The 19,440-nt window shown below is 56.5% G+C and overlaps 7 protein-coding genes across 7 annotated transcripts; 2 read left to right on the forward strand and 5 right to left on the reverse strand.

Annotated features, from left to right (window-relative positions):
* Nucleotides 1–143: 143 nt before the first annotated feature.
* On the reverse strand, nt 144–2,670 carry M421DRAFT_426450 (uncharacterized protein). The gene is made up of 2 exons (XM_033594392.1): nt 946–2,670; nt 144–885 (listed from the first exon to the last, which is right to left on the reverse strand). Exons 1-2 carry the CDS (start codon nt 2,477–2,479, stop codon nt 452–454), a joined length of 1,968 nt encoding a protein of 655 aa, XP_033443078.1. The 5' UTR covers nt 2,480–2,670; the 3' UTR covers nt 144–451.
* Nucleotides 2,671–3,993: 1,323 nt separating this feature from the next.
* Nucleotides 3,994–5,853, forward strand: M421DRAFT_426451 (ribonucleoside-diphosphate reductase subunit M2). The gene is made up of 4 exons (XM_033594393.1): nt 3,994–4,153; nt 4,208–4,450; nt 4,522–4,855; nt 4,906–5,853. Exons 1-4 carry the CDS (start codon nt 4,121–4,123, stop codon nt 5,529–5,531), a joined length of 1,236 nt encoding a protein of 411 aa, XP_033443079.1. The 5' UTR covers nt 3,994–4,120; the 3' UTR covers nt 5,532–5,853.
* Nucleotides 5,854–6,014: 161 nt separating this feature from the next.
* M421DRAFT_426452 (WD40 repeat-like protein) lies at nt 6,015–10,088 on the forward strand. Its single transcript, XM_033594394.1, has 5 exons — nt 6,015–6,606; nt 6,668–6,798; nt 6,859–7,028; nt 7,234–7,789; nt 7,836–10,088. The coding sequence occupies exons 1-5, from the start codon at nt 6,504–6,506 to the stop codon at nt 9,603–9,605; spliced, it is 2,730 nt and encodes a 909-aa protein (XP_033443080.1). The 5' UTR covers nt 6,015–6,503; the 3' UTR covers nt 9,606–10,088.
* A 153-nt stretch (nt 10,089–10,241) lies between these two features.
* On the reverse strand, nt 10,242–11,348 carry M421DRAFT_76908 (C4-dicarboxylate transporter/malic acid transport protein; the record flags this gene model as incomplete). Its single annotated transcript, XM_033597273.1, has 1 exon — nt 10,242–11,348. One exon carries the CDS (start codon nt 11,346–11,348, stop codon nt 10,242–10,244), a length of 1,107 nt encoding a protein of 368 aa, XP_033443081.1.
* Nucleotides 11,349–12,612: 1,264 nt separating this feature from the next.
* M421DRAFT_10182 (uncharacterized protein) lies at nt 12,613–13,302 on the reverse strand (the record flags this gene model as incomplete). Its single annotated transcript, XM_033586688.1, has 1 exon — nt 12,613–13,302. The coding sequence occupies one exon, from the start codon at nt 13,300–13,302 to the stop codon at nt 12,613–12,615; it is 690 nt and encodes a 229-aa protein (XP_033443082.1).
* Nucleotides 13,303–13,694: 392 nt separating this feature from the next.
* Nucleotides 13,695–16,396, reverse strand: M421DRAFT_76970 (vacuolar protein sorting-associated protein; the record flags this gene model as incomplete). Its single annotated transcript, XM_033597279.1, has 4 exons — nt 13,695–15,836; nt 15,904–16,032; nt 16,093–16,199; nt 16,258–16,396. 4 exons carry the CDS (start codon nt 16,394–16,396, stop codon nt 13,695–13,697), a joined length of 2,517 nt encoding a protein of 838 aa, XP_033443083.1.
* A 453-nt stretch (nt 16,397–16,849) lies between these two features.
* M421DRAFT_426456 (kinesin) lies at nt 16,850–19,378 on the reverse strand. The gene is made up of 4 exons (XM_033594395.1): nt 19,362–19,378; nt 18,748–19,313; nt 18,122–18,693; nt 16,850–18,071 (listed from the first exon to the last, which is right to left on the reverse strand). The coding sequence occupies exons 2-4, from the start codon at nt 18,974–18,976 to the stop codon at nt 17,004–17,006; spliced, it is 1,869 nt and encodes a 622-aa protein (XP_033443084.1). The 5' UTR covers nt 18,977–19,313; nt 19,362–19,378; the 3' UTR covers nt 16,850–17,003.
* Nucleotides 19,379–19,440: the final 62 nt, after the last annotated feature.

A 19,440-nucleotide genomic window follows, 5' to 3' on the forward strand; every position in this document is an offset into this window, starting at 1 on the left:
GCATTTAGGCAGGTGCGCAGCCAACCGAAGGCATTGGCGACTGAGATTGCGTCTCTACATCATTGCACCCAGGGTAAACATACAGAGGCATGTTGGGACAGGCCAGGATGCCTCGCGTCGATAGTATCACGGCGAAGCAAGGTAGGAAACCTCCACACGTTGTTGTTGGTGAACTCACTTGTCTGCAGCGGTTTGGTTTTATCGACGGGATACGCGTCGGGAACTAGCCCCCGCCACTTATGCCTGCCGCTAAGGCTCGGCAAGCGTTGTTTGTTTATCCCTAGCTAGCACTGCATATGCACGCAATCAAGAGGTCAAAGTTGGTGAAACTCATCGATACTGATTCGATTGTCGATGATAGACCTGGTGGCCGTCACGCAGAGCCGAGACAGCCGAGACCAACCCAGCCACCTGGATAGCCTCCGACAGCACCTGAAGGTAGTACCGTGGTTCAGCGAGATTGCATTGCAGCCTTGGTCTCGTTGCAGACCTGATTAATGGCCGCAGCCTGAATTTCAGCGGCTCTCGACTGAAGAGCTGGCGCTTCTGCCTTGTCCCGCTTAGTGAGGTCGGGATGGTGAAGGACGCCGGGCCTGTAAGTCTCAGGACAGAGCGCGGGCATCAGTTTGTTGACGTTGTCAGGACCATGCATCATCTCAAGAAAAAAGAACTTGTACCACCCAGCACGGCTCAAAGCTGGTATGTATGTTGCATAGGCTGCTGAATGTATTGGCACGGAGGCGAGCTTGAGCTCTTGCGCATGTGAGTGCCGGTTGAAGTTCCAGATCGGCGTCAGGGATGATTGGCAAGGTATCATGACGTGTGGAATACCCTGTAGGGTCCACAGCCTGGCGAAGGCACTGTAAGTATTGTAGGAGAAGAGTTCTGCATAGAAGTCAGTATTCAGTGACTTGTGGACCCCCCAAACACTTGGAAAATGCTTACGCGTGACATCTTTGGACAAGTCCATCCAACTCTTCAGAACCTTACTCGCTTCCAGCATTCCTGTGTTCTGGGGCTCAAACTTCCTGTCCAAAGCTTCGAACAGCAGGTCGGCAATGACATAGAATTCACGTGTAGGCAATTCAGTCAGCGGGTCGGCAAATCGCCACGGATCTGCGTACGGCGCGTTGCTTAGACTAACAGCCCGGCGTGCAATCGTTAAGCCAGGAGACGACGGCCCGGTCACTATGGGCGGTGTTTGGTAAGCTTGATACGGTGAATGTTGCCCAGGAGGCGGTGCTGGAGGTTCGACCAGTTTTGCTTCTGTAATGCTGAGGCTTCCTAAATCAGCCGGCAACTCGGCGATGAATTCTGTCAGGCACTGAATGGGTGCTGGCTGTGGGGCAGGAGTCGGGCTCTGGGACTGATGTGGAGAGACACTCGGCATGGCAGCAGGTTTACTCTGAAGCGGAGGTGGTGGAGGGCTGACGGAGGCTGGGGGTACTCTGTGCTGGGTGTGAAGTCCTGTTCCCGCTGAAGTCACTGGCGACCAACGCTCGATGTTGCCAGTGGACTGGTTCTGGACACCATCCGGAAAGTATGACTGCGTTTGCTGCTGATACGGGGAGGCCACAGACTGCTCGGAACCTGTGTGAGAATCCAGCCATTGCGCTTGCTGCGGAGGTGGCGAATGTGGCAAAGCGCTTGGGACTTGCGGTGATTGCGAGTACGATGTATGCTGAGTCAGTTGAGACCCTCCGACAACGCCCATCTGCTGTCCAATATGCTGTGTCTGCAGAGGCTGCTGCTGGAAGTGTCCATGAGCCTGGAGCTGACAGGCCTGCCCCGCGTAGTGGTGATCGTTTCGTGCATGACTCTGTTGCTCTCCAACTGTGGCGACCCCCTGACTGTACTGAGTGCCATTGTAGCTCAATTGCGAAGTTTGTTGCGGTGGTGAAACAGGTTGATTGTACGGCGTCTGCGGCGTTCCCAGTACTGGTGACGTGAAGTAATTACTCGGACCGTTGCTGTAGTTCGATTGCTGAAAGGGCGATTGCTGGACAGGGTAGGCGCTGGGCACTTGCGGTTGTTGCTGTTGCTGCGCTTGGGGGTTGAAGGTGTGGCTCTGCGGCTGTGTCTGAGGTTGCGTCTGCTGATCCTGATGCTGTTGATAGTTCTGGTAGCTTTGCAAGTGCTGTGGTGTCGCCGTTGTAGACGGCTTGTTCCCTAGTTTTGAGCTTATCGTTTTGCTGAGTTTGTTCAACATGGGCTTGCTAGTAGTGACTGCTTGGTTCATCATTTGCCCAAAGGCCCCTCCGCTACCCTTGGGTACCTGACTTGGCTGACCATATCCTTGTGTTGACGCCTGATATGTCGAGGCACCCTGCGACTGCTGGTAGCCCTGATGTCGCTGCTGTGGACCATGGCCTTGTGGTGGTAGGATGCTCTGGTTCTGGCTCGGCGGCACATAAGCTCCTAGAGGGTGCATGTTGGGATATTGTGACATAGCGCTACGATCGCAATGCACACCAGACATGCCGAAGAACCTTTCTGCACGTGGGGAGTGCAATGCCGGATGAGGTTCCACGCCCGCTTGGGCTCAGCCGCAGCGGATACGGGGTTCTTGGCATGGCAGCGAGGACATTCGAGTCAGCATCCGATGATCTGTGTCAGTGTGATGCACTTTGTGCAGTCTAATCTGAAGAGTGCGTATCTGTAAAGTCGCAGTACCTGTCATGACCAGGATTTATATTTTTAGGATATGCCCAGCAGCGACTCGAAGGAAGGTGAACCCTGGTTTGGTCCCGGGCCCAATCATTCTGCAGGGTGATCGACCGCCGCACCACTCAAGCCTCCCTGACGCGCCGCACATCCGAGTACTCGCAATATCAGCCTAGGCATATAGGCTCAAGGAGCTGTGTGTGATCGGAGTCGTTGTCGTGTATGAATTGGCTTGAGAGTAGGTTCCTGGGCCTGAACTTAAAGCATAGCGGGTTCGAAGGTTCGAAGCCTGAAAGCTTGACGCGTAGCCACGTCCGAGCTCGTTCAGTGTCGATGATGTCTGGATCGTGAGCTGTGGCTCTTGACATGGACCAGCATTGACGAAACTTTGAATTGTGTGCAGAGCTCAGTCAACTCATAAGCTTGAACTCGAAAGGAGATGCCAGATACTGCTCTATTGGCGGGTTTCAGTACATCAAAAGTTCTGTAGACAACAATGAGAATCCGCGCAATAGCCAAACTCTTGTGCAGTTTGATAGCCAAAACGATCACGTGTCATTCGAGTCGAAGAACAGGATCGAGAAGCCATGATGCGCATATCAAATCGGTCAACTGACCTGGTCGTCATCAATGCGCGCTCCTTGATGCGGCCTCAGAACTCTGAGCCATCATACACGCTGCTGTGACAAAGACCTAATGTCAAGCTTCAGACGCGTCTCTGGACGCGGTGCTGCTCTCAGACGGCCGGTCAGACATCCCGAAGTATATAAACGGACCCGTGTGGGGCAATCAAGACTGATCTTTCACAAAGCTGATCTTATCAGATCCGGCATTTGCACGTCCCTGGCAGGAGGTGCACAATGCAGCCGATGGTGCGGCCAATGGTGCCCGATTTGCGCATTTCCAAGCCTTGAATCAGCCGCGAAAGGCTGATCTAACGAAAGACGGAACAGAGCGTGCACGGGACGACTAGTATTGTGGTGGGCCGAGAGCGCGTTCGTGGAGGAACGCGTCTGCACGGATTGTTTTGCAGAGACGCGCCGTGGCTGGCGTGTCGCGACGGGACATTTTCGATATGCAAATCGAGCAGTAAGAATGCCAAAAGTGTGCGCAAAATGAGTGTCGTTGCAATGCGCAGATTCGTCTTCACGATCAGGAGAATTGTTGTTAAAGCAGCGTGTTGTGTCGCATCACAAGGCGGCTGCGATCACTTTTGCTCGTGGTTCACGTCATAGCGTTTTTCAGACACGGAAGGCGCGACCCCACTACCCTTGGCCATCGCGCCTTCCTCGCGTGTGAGCTAAGTCTCGTCCCATAAGTATCGCAGTCCTCGACACAGACACCCGACATCAACAGCATCAACACTTTACCTTCCTACTACCGCGTCCATTCTAGACTCCCACGGTTGCTTTGTAGAGTACATTACAGCACTGCACAAATTATCGTTTTCCTCACAATGTCTGCTCTCCAATCCACACCATCCAAGCAGGTACGCGTATCACCAAAACATCTGAAAGACGCGTCTCGACTAACGCGTGTGCAGGTAGCATCTGCCGTTGACACGCTCAAGATGTCTGATTCACCAGTGAAGAAGATCGACTTCTCGTCTGCAGACAAGGAGAACACATACAAGCCCATCGTCGGCATTCCTGACCTCGATGCTGCCGACGAGGTCGAGAAGAAGGTACACTCTGTTGCACCAACCATCAAGCCTGAGGAGGCTGAGGAGCCCATTCTGCAAGAGAACCCTCAGCGCTTCGTTCTCTTCCCCATTAAATACCATGATGTAAGTGCCGGCGCGTTCAACGCGTCTTCTGACGCGACAAGCATGAGCAAGACTAACACCATCCTTCTTAGGTCTGGCAAATGTACAAGAAGGCCGAGGCTTCCTTCTGGACCGCCGAGGAGATCGATCTCTCCAAGGACCTGCACGACTGGAACAAGCGTCTCAACGACGACGAGCGCTTCTTCATCTCCCACGTCCTCGCCTTCTTCGCCGCCTCCGATGGCATCGTCAACGAGAACCTTGTCGAGCGTTTCTCCGGCGAGGTACAGATCCCTGAGGCTCGATGCTTCTACGGCTTCCAAATCATGATGGAGAACGTCCACGCCGAGACATACTCGCTCCTCATCGACACATACATCAGCGAGCCCAAGCAGCGCACATACCTCTTCAATGCCATTGACAACAGTAAATTGGTTCCATCCAGACTACATGACAACCATACTAACGTGTCATAGTTCCCTGCATCCGCAAGAAGGCCGACTGGGCTCTGCGATGGATCTCTGACAAGAACTCCACCTTCGCCAACCGTCTGGTTGCCTTCGCCGCTGTCGAGGGCATTTTCTTCAGCGGTTCGTTCGCGTCCATCTTCTGGCTGAAGAAGCGTGGTCTCATGCCCGGTCTCACATTCTCCAACGAGCTCATTTCTCGTGACGAGGGCATGCATACAGACTTCGCCTGCCTGCTGTTCTCTCTCCTTAACAACCGCCCCAGCAAGGATGCTGTCGCGGCCATCATCACCGAGGCTGTCACAATCGAGCAGGAGTTTTTGTCAGATGCCCTTCCCTGTGCGCTGCTCGGCATGAACGCTACCCTCATGTGCCAGTACATCGAGTTCGTTGCCGACCGTCTCCTCTTGGCTCTCGGCAATCCCAAGCACTACAACGCTACCAACCCCTTCGACTTCATGGAGAATATCTCGCTGGCCGGCAAGACCAACTTCTTCGAGAAGCGTGTCGGTGACTACCAGAAGGCTGGTGTCATGGCTAGCACAAAGAAGGCAGAGCAGCAAGTAGAGGGCTCCTCGCCTCCTGCTGAGGCACAGGGCATGTCTGGAGACTTCTGCTTTGAGGAGGACTTCTAGACGCCCTGCTCTGCTAGACTTTTGCTTTCTTACCTGCCATATTGCCAACATTTCGCGCTGTATACCTTTTGGACTTTGGGCATGGGGTGCTGGGTTACCTCTACTTGCATTCATCTCTGCATCTTCAGAGTGAGACTGCGTGCATCTCCACTATGGACGGCTTGCATTGCTACTTTTGATACCTCTTTTCTGCATTTTGGAGTACTGGCGTTGGTGGTCGTGTTCAGCGACGTATCTTGGATGTTGCAGTTTCGCACAATGGACGTTGATGGCTTCAGAGTAATGATCAGTTCAATACAATTATTAAATAATGACCTTTTCCAGATCTTTCTCTGTAATGTTCCGCAAGACCTTGGCCGGTGCTCTGCACCATGACGCCACGCGAGCTTGAACAGCGAATCAACGAGAAGGCCCGAACTCCAAGCCTATTGAACAATGAGATCCCTACTCCGACTGCAGTTGTTTATGAACACGTCTTTCTCTACGAACTTCGGGAACGCAAAAAGCGTTTTCAAGAGATCTCGAGTTGTCCAATATAAGTGACGTCACCGATTCTGCGGCCTCAGCAACAGCTTCTAAGCAAGAGTGATGCAACGCGCGACAAGCACTAGGTGAGACGGCTGCTTACACTTCCCTCGCACCACCACCGCCATAATGACTTTGTAGCTATCCTTGACCGGTCAGGTTTATTGCCAGATTTACGACGCTGTCCTGCCTGTTTGAGAGGTTGTGCTGCGGCATGCATGCAAGATCTATCGATAAGCTTGTTTACTTCGTTACCCGGCCATCCCGCGACAGCCAGATCTTTGTGCAACCATAGTTCGGGACGCCCTGAACATCTATTCTTGCTTGAGAACGACGCATGAATCTCCCCTTCCACTCTCGGTATGGTCATTGCGCGCACTCGGCCGTAGTCAAGTGTGAGAAAAGTCCTTCTACGACCAGCACGCTCTCGAAGCCCGGTGCGACACAATGACGGAGCTGTTCCCAAAGTTCAAAGTGACGGACCCACACTCTCGCGCTGGGAGTCCACAGCATAGACGCGACACGTACAAGACGAGTAGCAATGGAGAAGGTGAGCAGCGAAATCTATCCGCGATATTCCTGGGCATCATGGCTTATTCTAAAGCCTAAAGGCAGCAACGGCAAGCTCGTCGCGCAAGCTCGCAGTCCCACCTCACCCACGACACGTTTGAACGACACATCGAATGGCGATGGTAGTGGGGAAAGACGCTCATCTGAAGCCGCCATAGATCCACTGTCGCAAGTATGTACAAATCGAGCGCGCGAGGCACACCGTGAGGCTGACCACGCATCCACGATACAGCAAATACTCAAAAGGACGAACACAGCTCCAGCTGTTCAGAAGCTGCGCGCACAGAATACGGACCCATATGCTGCGCACTCTCAAACGTCGCTCCATGAGGCGACACCAGACAAGAAGCACAGCGATGAAGCACCGCGCGACCTGAGCGCAAGCGCAAAAGCGGATAGGAAGTAAGTTTCCAATACCAATGTCCACGGCGAGGCTGTCCGGATGTGTCATTTTCGTGACGGGCCTAGCGCACTCTTCGTATCAGGCCGTATATCGTGTTGGCGCATCGTTCTGAGGCTGACCTGGTTGGCCTGTCGACACCCCCTCCTGACCACGCAATATCGAGGCCAAGCCTCGGTACCAATATGGTAACTGACCGTACTACAGGAAGGGCGTTTCATTCCTTAGTCGCTTCATCGGCAACAAAAAGAAGAGTATCCTCGACGGTGCGAGTGACAATGGCTCTGAGTTTGGTGACTTTCGACCTGAGGGCATGGACGCTCAGCTCTACGTCGATAACTTCGGCTTCAGTCCCAAGCACCCACAACCGCCAGCATACATCAAGGTCCGCACCAAGTTCAAAAGCAAGAAGGAATTTGATCGTGTTTTTCTAGCACAAGAGCTACGATCAGGCGCCGATAAGCACAATGGTCCTGTCGCAGGATCAAATCCAGCGCCTCAATCCGGATCAGCAGCAACCAAGAACCCTATATGGGCCACCGAGTTCAGCAAAGATGGGAGATATCTTGCTGCTGGCGGACAGGACCAAGTAATTCGCGTCTGGGCGGTCTTGTCGAGTGCAGAAGAGCGCCGCGCGCATAAGAGAGAGGAGAGCGATCCTGCAGGCGAGGCAAAGCATCTCAGTGCTCCGGTATTCCAGCAGAAACCCTACCGAGAATACAATGGCCACTCCGCAACAATATTAGATCTCAGCTGGAGCAAGGTACGCCGGATCGACGGGGAAAGTGTGACAACGCTAACATGAAAAGAACAATTTCCTGTTGTCTTCTTCCATGGATAAGACGGTGCGCCTATGGCACATAATTCGCGAGGAGAACTTGTGTACCTTTAAGCATTCAGACTTCGTTCCGTCTATCCAGTTTCATCCCATGGACGATCGATTTTTCTTGGCTGGCTCCTTGGACTCGAAGCTGCGACTGTGGAGCATTCCAGACAAAAGCGTTGCGTACACAGCCTCAGTACCTGACATGATCACGGCTGTGAGTTTTAGTCCTGATGGCAAGACTTGCATTGCAGGAACACTGGGTGGTCTTTGCAATTTCTATGACACCGAGGGCCTGAAATGGCAAGCCCAATTACATGTGAAGTCAACGAGAGGGCAGAATGCAAAAGGCAGCAAAATCACAGGACTCCAAGCAACATACTGGCCACCAGGTAGTGACTCCGGCGAGATCAAGCTCCTGGTCTCGAGTAATGACTCCCGATTACGGGTTTACAATATGAAGGACAAGAGTCTGGACATGAAGTTCAAAGGTCACGAAAACAACTGCAGCCAAATACGTGCAGCGTTTGTCGACGGCTCTGGTCACATCGTATGCGGCAGCGAAGACCGAAAGGCTTACATATGGTCAACAAGCGACCTAGAAGGGGACAAGAAGAATCATAGGCCAGTGGAGATGTTTGAAGCGCACAACTCCATCACGACATGTACGGTGTTTGCTCCGTTGCAGACACGAGTATTACTCAGCGCCTCCGAAGATCCGATATACGACATGTGCAACCCACCACCTGTCACTCTGGTATCGAACACTGAATCTGTGAATGGTTCCAGAGCGCCTGCAGAAATAGGGTCTGCGTTCCCAACACCAACGCCAAACCAGAACTTCTTCCCAAGAGCGAACGAGAGCCCTACATATACCGCTCGCTGCGAACATCGAGGCGGTAACATCATCATCACGACTGATTACAAAGGGTCATTGAAAGTCTTCAGGCAAGACTGCGCATACGAGCAACGCGTGCGGTCAAGAGACACTTGGGAGGCATCATCCAAGATCGGACGCCCGAGCAGTATCTTATCGCGGACGAGTCGGTCCCGGAGGGATTCAGTGTCCACACAACCACCCAACGACCGCATCATGACTTGGCGACAGGGTATCTCACATGGTAGCTTCGACTCGCTAGGATCTATTCGGCGGAAGAGCGGTCGCAGCGTATCACCTCGCAAATCTATGGCGGCACTCAGCCTCAGCTCATCACGAGCACCCGAATCACCGGCCCTGAAGCCGACGAAGTCTGAAGAGACCACGGAATCTGGACCCACAGGTACACCAGAGACTTCGTTATCAGTAGAGTGCATATCCGCGCAAGGCGTACCTTACTCTGAGATCTCCACGCCTCCCCAGATAAACGTACCTAAACCCTTCGGACCATCTGAGATCTCAGCAGAGCCTCGACCCGAGAAGCGTCCATCCATCACAAATTCATCCGCTGCGTTCAACGGACAAAACTGGTTCTTCTGGGCAAGCGAGGGAGATCACACCCAGAGTCAGAGACCAACACTGAATGCACGCGCAAGTCTGGTCAGCCAGCTTAGTCAAATTAGTCGTTTGACGAGCGAGATGAGCGAAGGAAGAAGTGAGAATGGTGAGGAAGCAGCAGCAAGCGAGCAAAGAAGGTGCAAGCGCTGTGGCGGCGAGGAGTTCGAGGTCGCGAATAAGGCAGTAGGACAGTTTGGTGGACGCAATAAAGTGGGCGAGAAGGTCACTTTCTGCAAGAAGTGCAGAGCTGCGGCTGATTAGGCACCGCTGCCCTGCTACGACATCCAGGCGGTATCATGCTGCAGCGGTACACCTGTTGCAATGTCTAGTGAAGGTACGTTAAAGAACAGCTATGTGCAGGAAATACGCACTCGTAAACCAGTTGAGTCGTCCTTCTCGGCCGATTGTGCAAGCAGCCTATGTCCTATCTGTTTGTCATCCTTCAAAACGCCATGGCAAATCCTTGACCCGATATTGCCTCCGCGTCCGCCTCGCTTTACTTCATCACCCCCTGCCAGAGCACAATTTTTCAACGGAAGAACCTCTCCTCATCCTTCTCTTTCACAACCTTCAACGCATGCTCACTATACTGCCGCACCGTGTACATGAGTGCGCCGGCGCTTGATTCTCCTATTGATGCTTGGCGTGCGGATTCGCATTGACTCGCTCCGCCTTCTTACAGGCTTCCAGGGCTTTCAACTGCTCCAGGAAGCCTTTTCTGGTGCTAGAGATTGAGCCGAAGGTACTGTTGAAGCTGAAGATTCGTACGTCTGTAAGGTCATCTTTATTATTTAGCGTCATCACAGAGAAGTCAAAGCTTGCAGATATAGTTACTGTGCAGTAACATGTAGGTCTCATTGTACGACCTAAGTAAACAGAACAGACTGCAGCGGCCATTTAGACATCTTGCTTCGCCTTCTCTTCAGCAGCGGCGGCGGCAGCTGCAGCTCGCCTTTCCATCTCTCTGAGACAAGGCGCCTCAACCAACTTTCCGAAGAACAAGTTCTTTACAGTCCCAGCAGCGACCACACCCCAAAGCAGCATGACACTGATGGCAAACACGGTTCCCAGAATCCTGAAAAAGGCAGAGGGCAGCTCCTCTCCAATCGTGATCGTCGACATGGTGAAAACACCCACTGGGAATGTGAATCCCCACCATCCCATGTTGAAAGGAAACCTGCTCCGGCTGATCGACGCAATGGCGAAGAACAGCCAAACAAGTCCGAAGCCCCACAAAAGTATGGCGACAGCCCAGCCAAGGACATAGAGAACCTCCCCAGACATGGAATGCAAGGTGCCGGTCTCAGGAAAACGCTTCGCGGCCTGAATACCGAGCTGCATCACAGCGTAACCGCCCTGTCCCATAGGCCCTAGGGGCAAGAACACGCTGACGATGACTTCCTGGGGTGGCAGCTTGTGGATCGCGAGGCGGTGGAAGTATATCGTCAGTATAACTATCGCAAGCGGCACGCCGATGCCCCAGAGGACATAGCTGGTGACGATCGTGATGACTGCATGATGCGGATCGGGCAGCACGGATGCCACGACGCCTCCAGATGCAGCTGCGACAATGGGCGCAACAATAGGCAGAAGCCATGCCGCTGTCATCGTCTCGTGGCGGGTCTGATGCGTAGTCATCATCTGGAATGGAAGCCACAGACAACACACAATGGAGACGACGACGTCAATCCACCACATGCCCCAGGCTATGTATGGCGTCCGGCCACCCCAAGCAGGTACGCAGAGAGCGACGAAGAGATTGATGAGTGTTGCGAATCCCATGGGCAGTGTGCCGAGGAAAAGAGACTGCACAGGGTGTTGCACCATTAGTGTCCAGGTCGCGGGGTAGAGCGTGTATCGCAGGATGCTGATGAGGAAGACGACGGCGAAGAGAACGATGTTGAGAATGAAGAAGATAGTGCTGAGGATGTTGAGAGGCGTCTCGAATGAAGGATAGAGTTTGGATAGAGCGTGGAAGAGGATTCCTACTATCCCTGTTCCCATGGTCACAGCGAACTGGTTTGGTTAGCATCGTTTGCTTGCGAGGGAGGCAGCAAGGAGCGACTTACCCAGGACGGTGTGAAGTTCTGTATAATACGTCGCCAGCCTCGTTGGTCAGCAGGAATAAGCCACTTCGGCAGACTATCAGCGTCCGAGCATGCCATCTGTCGTCGAACTTGGCATGGCGTCAGCCGAGACTGGTTTGGGCATGTTGCTTCCACTGCCGTCTCGTTCGAGCGTGAGCGAGCGGCAGCCTGAAGCTGATAGGACATCGCCATAGTCGCGGCGCAAGTCTTTATGGAGTGTGGGAGCCTTCAGGGTCGTATAGTCGAAGTCGGAAACTTGGTCTTGCGTAGTCGGGTTAAGGATTATTGCAGTTGATATCTCGACTGGTGCACGAAAGGTGTGGACAGAACGCAAGTGAAAAGACTCAATACTTATTTCACAATCATCGGCTACTAAAGAGTCACGATACTTCTGTACTTGCCACTTTGCGTCGTTCACCGGCCATCTCGGCGTATGGATTTGACCATCTTCGTTCGGGTCATCGGCGACAGTCCGACGTGGCTCACAAGACTCAATTAGAGTCACGCTCTTCGAGTTTTCTCATGTAACGCATCGGTAGGTCTCGCAATGTGGTCCTTGCTGGAGCGGAATACCTATACCTATGCAGAAAAATCCAGGGCTGGTGAAGACGCGTGATTGCGTGACATCAGCACAAGTTGGCGCTAGACGGTTCAGGAAAGGGCGAACTTGCCGGGCTCTCGAAGCCTCCGCGTTCCCTCTCTCGATGACGATGGACGCAACACAAGGATATAACGTGTACCGATCCGATCCAACATACGGGATAGTAATTCACAAAGGTACCCCTGTCATCCGCCAAGTCGTTCTGGTCAAGGATATCGAAATCCTCGTTACCGCGACGACAGACGGGACACAGCGACTGACATGCGGTGCAACGCGATATGATTGCGACAGGGAGTCTGCGTATGCTCGACAGCCCTGATGAGCCGTTGCTCACTATCCGTATCAACTAGGTAGTGACAGTCGATGGAGGTTTGGAGTTTGGGACGGCGGACCAGAGTGGAGATTCGTCTTGCGCGGGCGCAAGGGGGAGTGTGTGGTGTGTCCGCGATGTAGTTTAGACTAGAATTTTTGCTTAGATACAGGCGTAGAATACATTGCGAATCTACTTTTACATTTCAGAGAAATCTGTCGGAATCGATAGCCGTTTTGGCAGCATCAGATGCCTGCCAGAGCAAAACGGCTAGAAGAAGCTCCTCCAGCTCGCCAACAGCTGGCCCAACCCGTCACGCGTGTAGCGGACCGCGCTCGTGTCTGGTTCCTGGTACTCCTCATCATACGCTTGCGCGAGCATGTCCAGATAGCCGGGGTGAGGATCCCAATACACAGCGAGGAAACCACCTTCACCCTCGTTCCAAGATTCTTGGGGCTGGTCGATGATGAGAATGGCTCGTTTCCATTGGTCATGGCTATGGAACTCTGAGACGTAAAAGTCGTCGTCTACAGAAGTGTGTCTCGCAGCCATCTCGGCGGAGATGTGGGCCTTGCACTTTGCGATTCTGTCCTCCTCGGACGCGTCGGCGGCAAACGGCATGCCCCAGACGTCGATTCGATCAGGCTCGTCGCGGCCACCTGCTCCACGCTCTTCGCGCGTCTCTCTGTGGAGCGTCTCGGCCAGGGTCTTGAGGTGGTCCTGATCGGCAGCTTGGGGCGTCGTGTCGTAGATCTGGAGAGACCATTGGGGACGTTGGGTTGCGATGGTAAAGTCCGAGGCTGACCATCCCTGGGGAACTCGCACAATCTCTTCGCGCACCCAGGCGGTATAGCAGGGAGTATTGCCGTGGCTTGAGACTTCCTCGACGAGATATTGTTCACGGATTTTGATTGGTGGTAGGCCGCCTGTCGATAGTCTTCTTTCTGGTTCGTGGGACATGTGCGCAGGGTACTGTGGCAGCTGTGCTTGGGAGTAAGACCGCAAGAAGTACTGTGGCAGCTGAGCTTGGGAGTAAGACCGCAAGTACTGTGGCAGCTGTGCTTGGGAGTAAGACTGCAAGAAGTTTACTACATGTCTCGTGTGTTTGCTGGTGTTGGCCATTCTATGTACACTTGTCGGGCGTCAGCCTGGCCCACCCATCCAATGACGCTATATCTCATTTGCCCACAGATGCAGCCTCGGGATTCTACACTTGAACAAGGCAGAAACGACTGTTTCCCGTGCGGCACAGTGTGAATTTTTGAACGAATCCGTCATCCAAGTTACTGCGTTAGCCACCGGGCTCAAAGTACTCATGCCACGCCTCAGTCCCTACGTCTAGGTCGACGTCCCTACCGCCCCTTTGTCAACCCCCCAATCAGCCGCTCAATCTCAACCGCCGCACTCCCGCTCGCCCTATCCCTCAGACTGAGCAGCAACTCCGTGTCCCTGGCCTTGTGCGCCTCCTCGCCCGCCTTGACAAGCAAGCCGCACTTGAGCCACATGTCGACCCTCTCGGCGACGCTGAGATGGGTGCACTTTGGAATGAAGAGACTGGCGACCCGCGAGTTGCCGGCGGCGAGCACCTCGTTGAAGAACGGCGCCCAGCCAATGGGGCTCTTCTTCGCCTTGGCCCAGTCCTCGACGTCGATGAAGCGCCTCGACGCAACGAGCGCGCGCAGCCGGATCCAGGTGTAGCTCTTCTCAGCGATTTTGAACTCGGCGACGACTTTCTGCGCGCGCTTCGTGTGGCCTTCCTTGATGAGGGTGAAGACTGTGTCGGCGGCGGAGAGGCCGACGAGGCTGGTGGGGGTGGTGTCGCGGTTGGGAATGTCGCGGGTCGACTGTTGCAGGTCCCGCTCAAACTGCGTCTGCATGTGCAGCAGTTTCTGGGCGTCGTCGAGGGCGGAGCGCAGGAAGGCCGCCGGGGGATCGCGCGAGTCGGCCAGGTACTTGGAGGCGAGCTTGAGCTTGTCGAGCGCGGCGGGGAGCGCGGGCTGCGACAGTGCCGACGAGAGCAGCAGGGCGCTGCCGTCGAGGCGCCGGTCGTCCTGGTAGTACAGGTCTTTGAGCATGTCGGTGTCCTGGTCGCGGGCGGACGACTCGACGAGCGCCGTGGCCACGGGCCGCGTGTTGATGACGCGGAAAAAGGATGCGAGCGGCAGTTTCTTGCGCAGGTGCAACAGCACGTGGAACACGAGGTCGGTGTCGCCTGACTCAATGGCCTTGTCGAGCGCAATCGTGTCTTCCTTCATGCTGAGGAGGAGGGGTACCTGTTTCCCCGCGCGCGGCTCGTGGTCCAGCAGCGAGGTTGCGAGGTGGATGCGGCCCTCGTCGTAGGCGGCGCGGGCAATGTCCTCAAACGAGACGCCTGGCTTGCCCGCGAGCTTCTTGACGATTAGCCTGCAAATGTCGTCCTCTGGGTCGGTGGAGACGCGGACTTTCTGCTGCGCCCAGTGGCCATGGATGTGGCTCGCGGGGAGGTGCAGGTAGTCGGCGACGCGCAGGGCGAGCAAGTACTCGTTGCGGTTGGTGAGGCGCTCAATGAGCTTCTCGGGCGTCATGCGGCGGTACTGGTCGTAGCTGACGGGCAGGCCAATCTCGTAGAAGCGCACGGCATTCAGGACGCGCAGCGTGTCACACGTATCGACAAAGTCGTCCGACGAGCAGAGATCGAGCACCGACTTGCCGTACGACGCGGCCTTGAGGAGCGCCTTCTGCCAGTGGATGTTGTACTCGTGGGCCGCCGCGCGGATGCAGGCGTCGACGGCCTCGGCCAGGCGGGGGCGGATCAGCTGGATGAGGTCGTCGGCCCGGGGGCTCTTCTGCTCCAGCAACGACGCCGCCTCGAGCAGATTGGCGGCCGGCGAGTCGGAGCCCAGACGGAACACGGCGACCGTCTCGTCGGGCACCTTCTGCAGGAACTCGCAGACGTCGTTGGTCAGCAAGCGGATGCCGTCCACGTCCGGCAGCAGATGCACGCACGTGTCGTAGTAGAACTTGGTGGCGGCGCTGTTGGGCCCGACAACGTGCACCTCGTCCTCCCAGGCCAGGGCGACGGCGTTGGAGCCGCACCACTGCATGTCCTTGGGCACCGTCCTGACGCGGGTGTCGTACTCGCTGAGCTTCTCGCTCCAGTCGCCGCTGACGACCCACACCTTGGCATCGTCCGTGTAAAAGGCCAGGAACTCGGCGCGCGGGCTGACGCTGATGTGGCGGAAGGGGCCGGCGTCGAAGTGGCGGTCCTCGGCCTCGGAGGCGTCGACGACCCACAGCGTGCGGCCAATGGCGAGCACGACCTCGACCGAGCGCGACAGCGAGTACGCGGGCGGGACAATGTGCCACGCGACGACGGGGTCGGCGGGCGGGATGGCGAGCAGCTTGGGGCGCGGCTCGGCGTACGAGGCCACCGAGACGAGATGGTTGTTGGCGAGCAGGGCGACAAAGCCCGTGTTGTAGAAGCGACAGGCGACGACGCCGTGCTGGTCCGCGTCCTGCAGCCGTCAGCCGTCAGCCGTCAGCCGTCAGCCGTCAGTATGGGCCGGGGGAGGGGATGCGCACATGGCCCAGGGTGAAGGGAGCAAAGTCGCCCTGCAAGTCGCCGTAGCAGCGCACGGTGCCGTCCTCGGTGACGACCAGCAGCTTCTCGTCCTCTGCCCAGCCGAGGCCCTTGATGGCGCCCTTGTCCCACTGCAGCCGTCAGTCTCAGTCTCGTGCTTGTGCTCGTCGTCTGTGCGGCGCGCGCCCTACGTTGATGCTGCGGATCAGCTTGCCCGCGCAGCTGTACACGTCGATGCTCGCCCTGCCCGCGCCGGGCCCGCGGTATGTGTGCAGCTTGGCGTCATCGCGGTAGATTGCTGCATCCCCATCAGCACACACACTCGTCGTCTGGGCGGCGTCGGCGCGCGTGCCTACCTACTGCGCCGCTGTACGGCGCCCCAACCACCTTGTAGTTCTCGAGCTCGAGGTCCGCGTCGAACACGCCCGTGTACAGCTGCACCTTGCGGTAGAACTTGTCGCCGACCTTTTCCCAGTTGGCGGTTGGCTTCGACATGCTGGCCAGCCTGTCACGGCGTGGAGTGGGTGCAGTCGAGGCGCCGAGCTGGGCTGGGGTAGCTCGCCTCAGCCACACCGATGGCCAGCCACACCCTACCATGACTGCATTCACGGCATCTCACGTGATATCACTGCATTCACGGCATTTCACGTGACATCACTGCATTGACGGCATTTCACGTGATATCACTTCATCCGCTGACGCTAGTTATGTAGTTGGTTGCACTCACACTCACGCATCTGCCACGTGATGGCTAACACTTCATCCACTGACGCTTGCACGTGAAAATCACTATCCACTGACGCTTGCACGTGATAACATTCAACTGCGACGCTTGCACGTGATGATAGTTAACTGCGACGTTCGCACGTGATAACATTCAACTGCGACGCCTGCACGTGATGATAGTTAACTGCGACGTTCGCACGTGATAACATTCAACTGCGACGCCTGCACGTGATGATATATGCCTGCACGTGATGATATCCATCCACTGACGCTACCCAGTCTATATACTGTAAAACCAACCCAATCCAACGCCGTCGCTGCATGCATCCATGGCCATTCCCGCGCTTTTCCAAGTACAAACCCAACAACGCTACTCCTAATGCCCGCCCTGGTCGTACCCAGTCGCGTGCTTCAACGCATCCCCAACACCAAACCGATCCACGTCGGTGCCAACCTTCTTGCGGAACAGCCCCAGGTCGCTCAGAAACGCCTGCGCCTCGTCGTGCAGCTCCTGCGCCAGCTCGTCATGCTCGTCGCCCTCGTCAAACCCAGAGTCTGACCCCGCGTCGCTGCCTTCTTCGTCAGACGCTGCCTCGTCGTCGCCGTCCATCCAGTCTTCGCGCTCAAAGTCCGGTGTGCCGACCGCCCTGGGCGGCGGCAGCACAATGGGGTTCTTGAGCTCTCCCACAGCGAGCGCGAGATGGCGGCGCAGCGAGTCCATCTCAGCGCGCAGCTGCACATTGGCCGGCCGCAGCTCCTCCACTTCACTCGTGAGGGCCTTGATCTTTGCAGCCGAGACCTGGCGGTTCTCCTCCATCAGCCGGTGCATCATCGACACCTGTCGCTGGTACTCCTCCAGCTCCGTCGCCTCCTCCCGCTTGCGCTGACTGGCTGCATTGACGCTGATCTGCAGGCTGCGGATCTGCTCCGACATCTCGGCAATCTGCGCGTCCCGTTGCGCCGCCGACATGCAGTCCTGGTTGACCGACGCGCGCGTGCGGATACGCTTGGCCTGGTCGGCGTAGCGGAGCGTCGACAGCGTCTCCTCGTAGTCTGCCGGCGCAATGCATGCAACCATGGCCGTCTTGGAATTTCCACCAAGCGAGTCCCGGAGCAGCCACGTGAGCACCGAGTCGCGGTACGGAATCACCTGACGCTGCTTCTTGCTCTTGCTGTCCTGCCCACGTGCCGCCAGCGCGTTGATGACCCGGCCCAGGGTGCTGAGCGACTTGTTGATCTGGCCGCCCTCCTTGAGCTGCTGCCCGGTGGCCTGCGTCGACTTGGCACGCTCTGAGCCCGCGAGGTCGACGAGACGCATGCGCGCTGTGCGCTCAATCGTCTCGTCCGACGTGATCGAGTGCGTGATTTGCTTGAGGCGAATGGTAAACACGGCGTGGGAGCGCGACGACGTGTCGTTCATCTTGGTGGCCGCCACCGTTCGGCTCTGCGTGCGTGTCAGTACATTACCGTCGGCAGAACCGGGGGTCCACGTACGCTGTCGCCCTTCTTCAGATGGTACGCGATCTCGGCGTAGCTCTTGGCCTCCTCCTCGCGCAGGCCCTGCACGTAGACGCCGTCCTTGGGGCTCTCGCGGATCTTGAGGTAGACGGGCGGGACCGTGGGCGGCGCGAGCAGGTCGCGCACGTGCTCGTTGTAAACCTCAAAGTACGAGACCTGGACGTGGTAGGTCGTGTCAGGCTTCGGCTCGTGCTGGATGCGGTCGAACAGCTCCTCGCAGGTCCGCGGGATCAGCCCGGGGTTCTCGTCGGTGCCCATCATGGTGTAGCTCTTGCCCGAGCCCGTCTGGCCGTACGCAAAGATGCACGTGTGGTAGCCGCCGAAGTTGTGGTCGAGGAACTCCTCGCCAAACGACTTGTACACGTCCTCCTGCCCGGCGTAGTGCGCATCGCTCTCGTCGTGCGACCAGAAGGAGCGGTCAAACGTGAACTGCTTGTCCTCGACGAGCGACTTGCGCTGGTCCTCGGCATCAGGCTCGGGCGCGTGCAGCGTCGTCTTCTCAGTCGCGGGGTCCATGCGGATCAGGCACCGGGTGCCCTTCTCGCGCTCTGCCAGCAGTCAGCCTCGGGCCGCCCTCCTTGTTCGGCGCTGTTGCTACGCACCTCGCTTCAGGAACGTCCGGCATCGCACCACCACCTTGATGTTGCCCGGGTCGTCTTGCGTGGGCGGCGCCATGGTCGCGTACGGGTCGGCAGGCGGGGCGCGCATGGAAACCGCCGAGGCGGTCGTGTTGTGGAAGCTGGAGTACATTCGCGGGTCGAGAAAGTCGTGCAGCAGCGGATAGAGCGCGGCCAGTGACTGCTGCGCCCGGGCGATATAAAGCAGGTGCATGGGCGCGGCTGCTGGCGCTCGCGACGGCGCTCGCACGGCCCTGCCACCCCAGCCTCGTCCCGTATCCAGTCAAAAGTAAACACTGCGGGCGCGTCCCGTTGCTGTGGCACTAAGCGACGTCACCGCCTTGGCGCGCCCACCATCAATCAGAGGCCGACACGACTGCGGGCAGAGGACTAGACGCCTGTGGCGACTGGTTGCGAGAGATGGGGCTCTTGATCGATGGAGCTGCAGAGGATGCGCCCATTTTGATGCAGGGTCGTGATAGATTGCCTCTCCGCCCGTAGCGACCGCGCATTCCTTGAGGTGCTGGGAGACGAAAAATTGCCCGCATGGTCTGCCGCAAAATTAGACTGAGTCTTCACACCATGCCCTCGCACCTGACCCTGGAATGCATTCACATGCGCTTGTCTGCTTAGCTAACCAGCCCCTCTCACGACGTTTTTGGACATGGACGACGCCAT

Source organism: Didymella exigua (genome assembly GCF_010094145.1).
Source record: "Didymella exigua CBS 183.55 unplaced genomic scaffold M421scaffold_59, whole genome shotgun sequence".
In the NCBI taxonomy this organism is placed as follows: domain Eukaryota; kingdom Fungi; phylum Ascomycota; class Dothideomycetes; order Pleosporales; family Didymellaceae; genus Didymella; species Didymella exigua.

Bases quoted from the DNA above. Each gene is read 5' to 3' on its own strand.
- M421DRAFT_426450 (XM_033594392.1), bottom strand. From the start codon at position 2,479: ATGTCTGGTGTGCATTGCGATCGTAGCGCTATGTCACAATATCCCAAC. The intron at 886-945 runs GTAAGCATTTTC...ACTTCTATGCAG, and splicing joins CTTGTCCAAAGATGTCACGC to AACTCTTCTCCTACAATACT.
- M421DRAFT_426451 (XM_033594393.1), top strand. From the start codon at position 4,121: ATGTCTGCTCTCCAATCCACACCATCCAAGCAG. The intron at 4,451-4,521 runs GTAAGTGCCGGC...CATCCTTCTTAG, and splicing joins TCCCCATTAAATACCATGAT to GTCTGGCAAATGTACAAGAA. The intron at 4,856-4,905 runs GTAAATTGGTTC...AACGTGTCATAG, and splicing joins CTTCAATGCCATTGACAACA to TTCCCTGCATCCGCAAGAAG.
- M421DRAFT_426452 (XM_033594394.1), top strand. From the start codon at position 6,504: ATGACGGAGCTGTTCCCAAAGTTCAAAGTGACGGACCCACACTCTCGC. The intron at 6,607-6,667 runs GTGAGCAGCGAA...TAAAGCCTAAAG, and splicing joins GACGAGTAGCAATGGAGAAG to GCAGCAACGGCAAGCTCGTC. The intron at 7,790-7,835 runs GTACGCCGGATC...TAACATGAAAAG, and splicing joins TAGATCTCAGCTGGAGCAAG to AACAATTTCCTGTTGTCTTC.
- M421DRAFT_426456 (XM_033594395.1), bottom strand. From the start codon at position 18,976: ATGCACCTGCTTTATATCGCCCGGGCGCAGCAGTCACTGGCCGCGCTC. The intron at 18,694-18,747 runs GTGCGTAGCAAC...GACTGCTGGCAG, and splicing joins CCGGACGTTCCTGAAGCGAG to AGCGCGAGAAGGGCACCCGG. The intron at 18,072-18,121 runs GTACGTGGACCC...ACACGCACGCAG, and splicing joins ATCTGAAGAAGGGCGACAGC to AGCCGAACGGTGGCGGCCAC.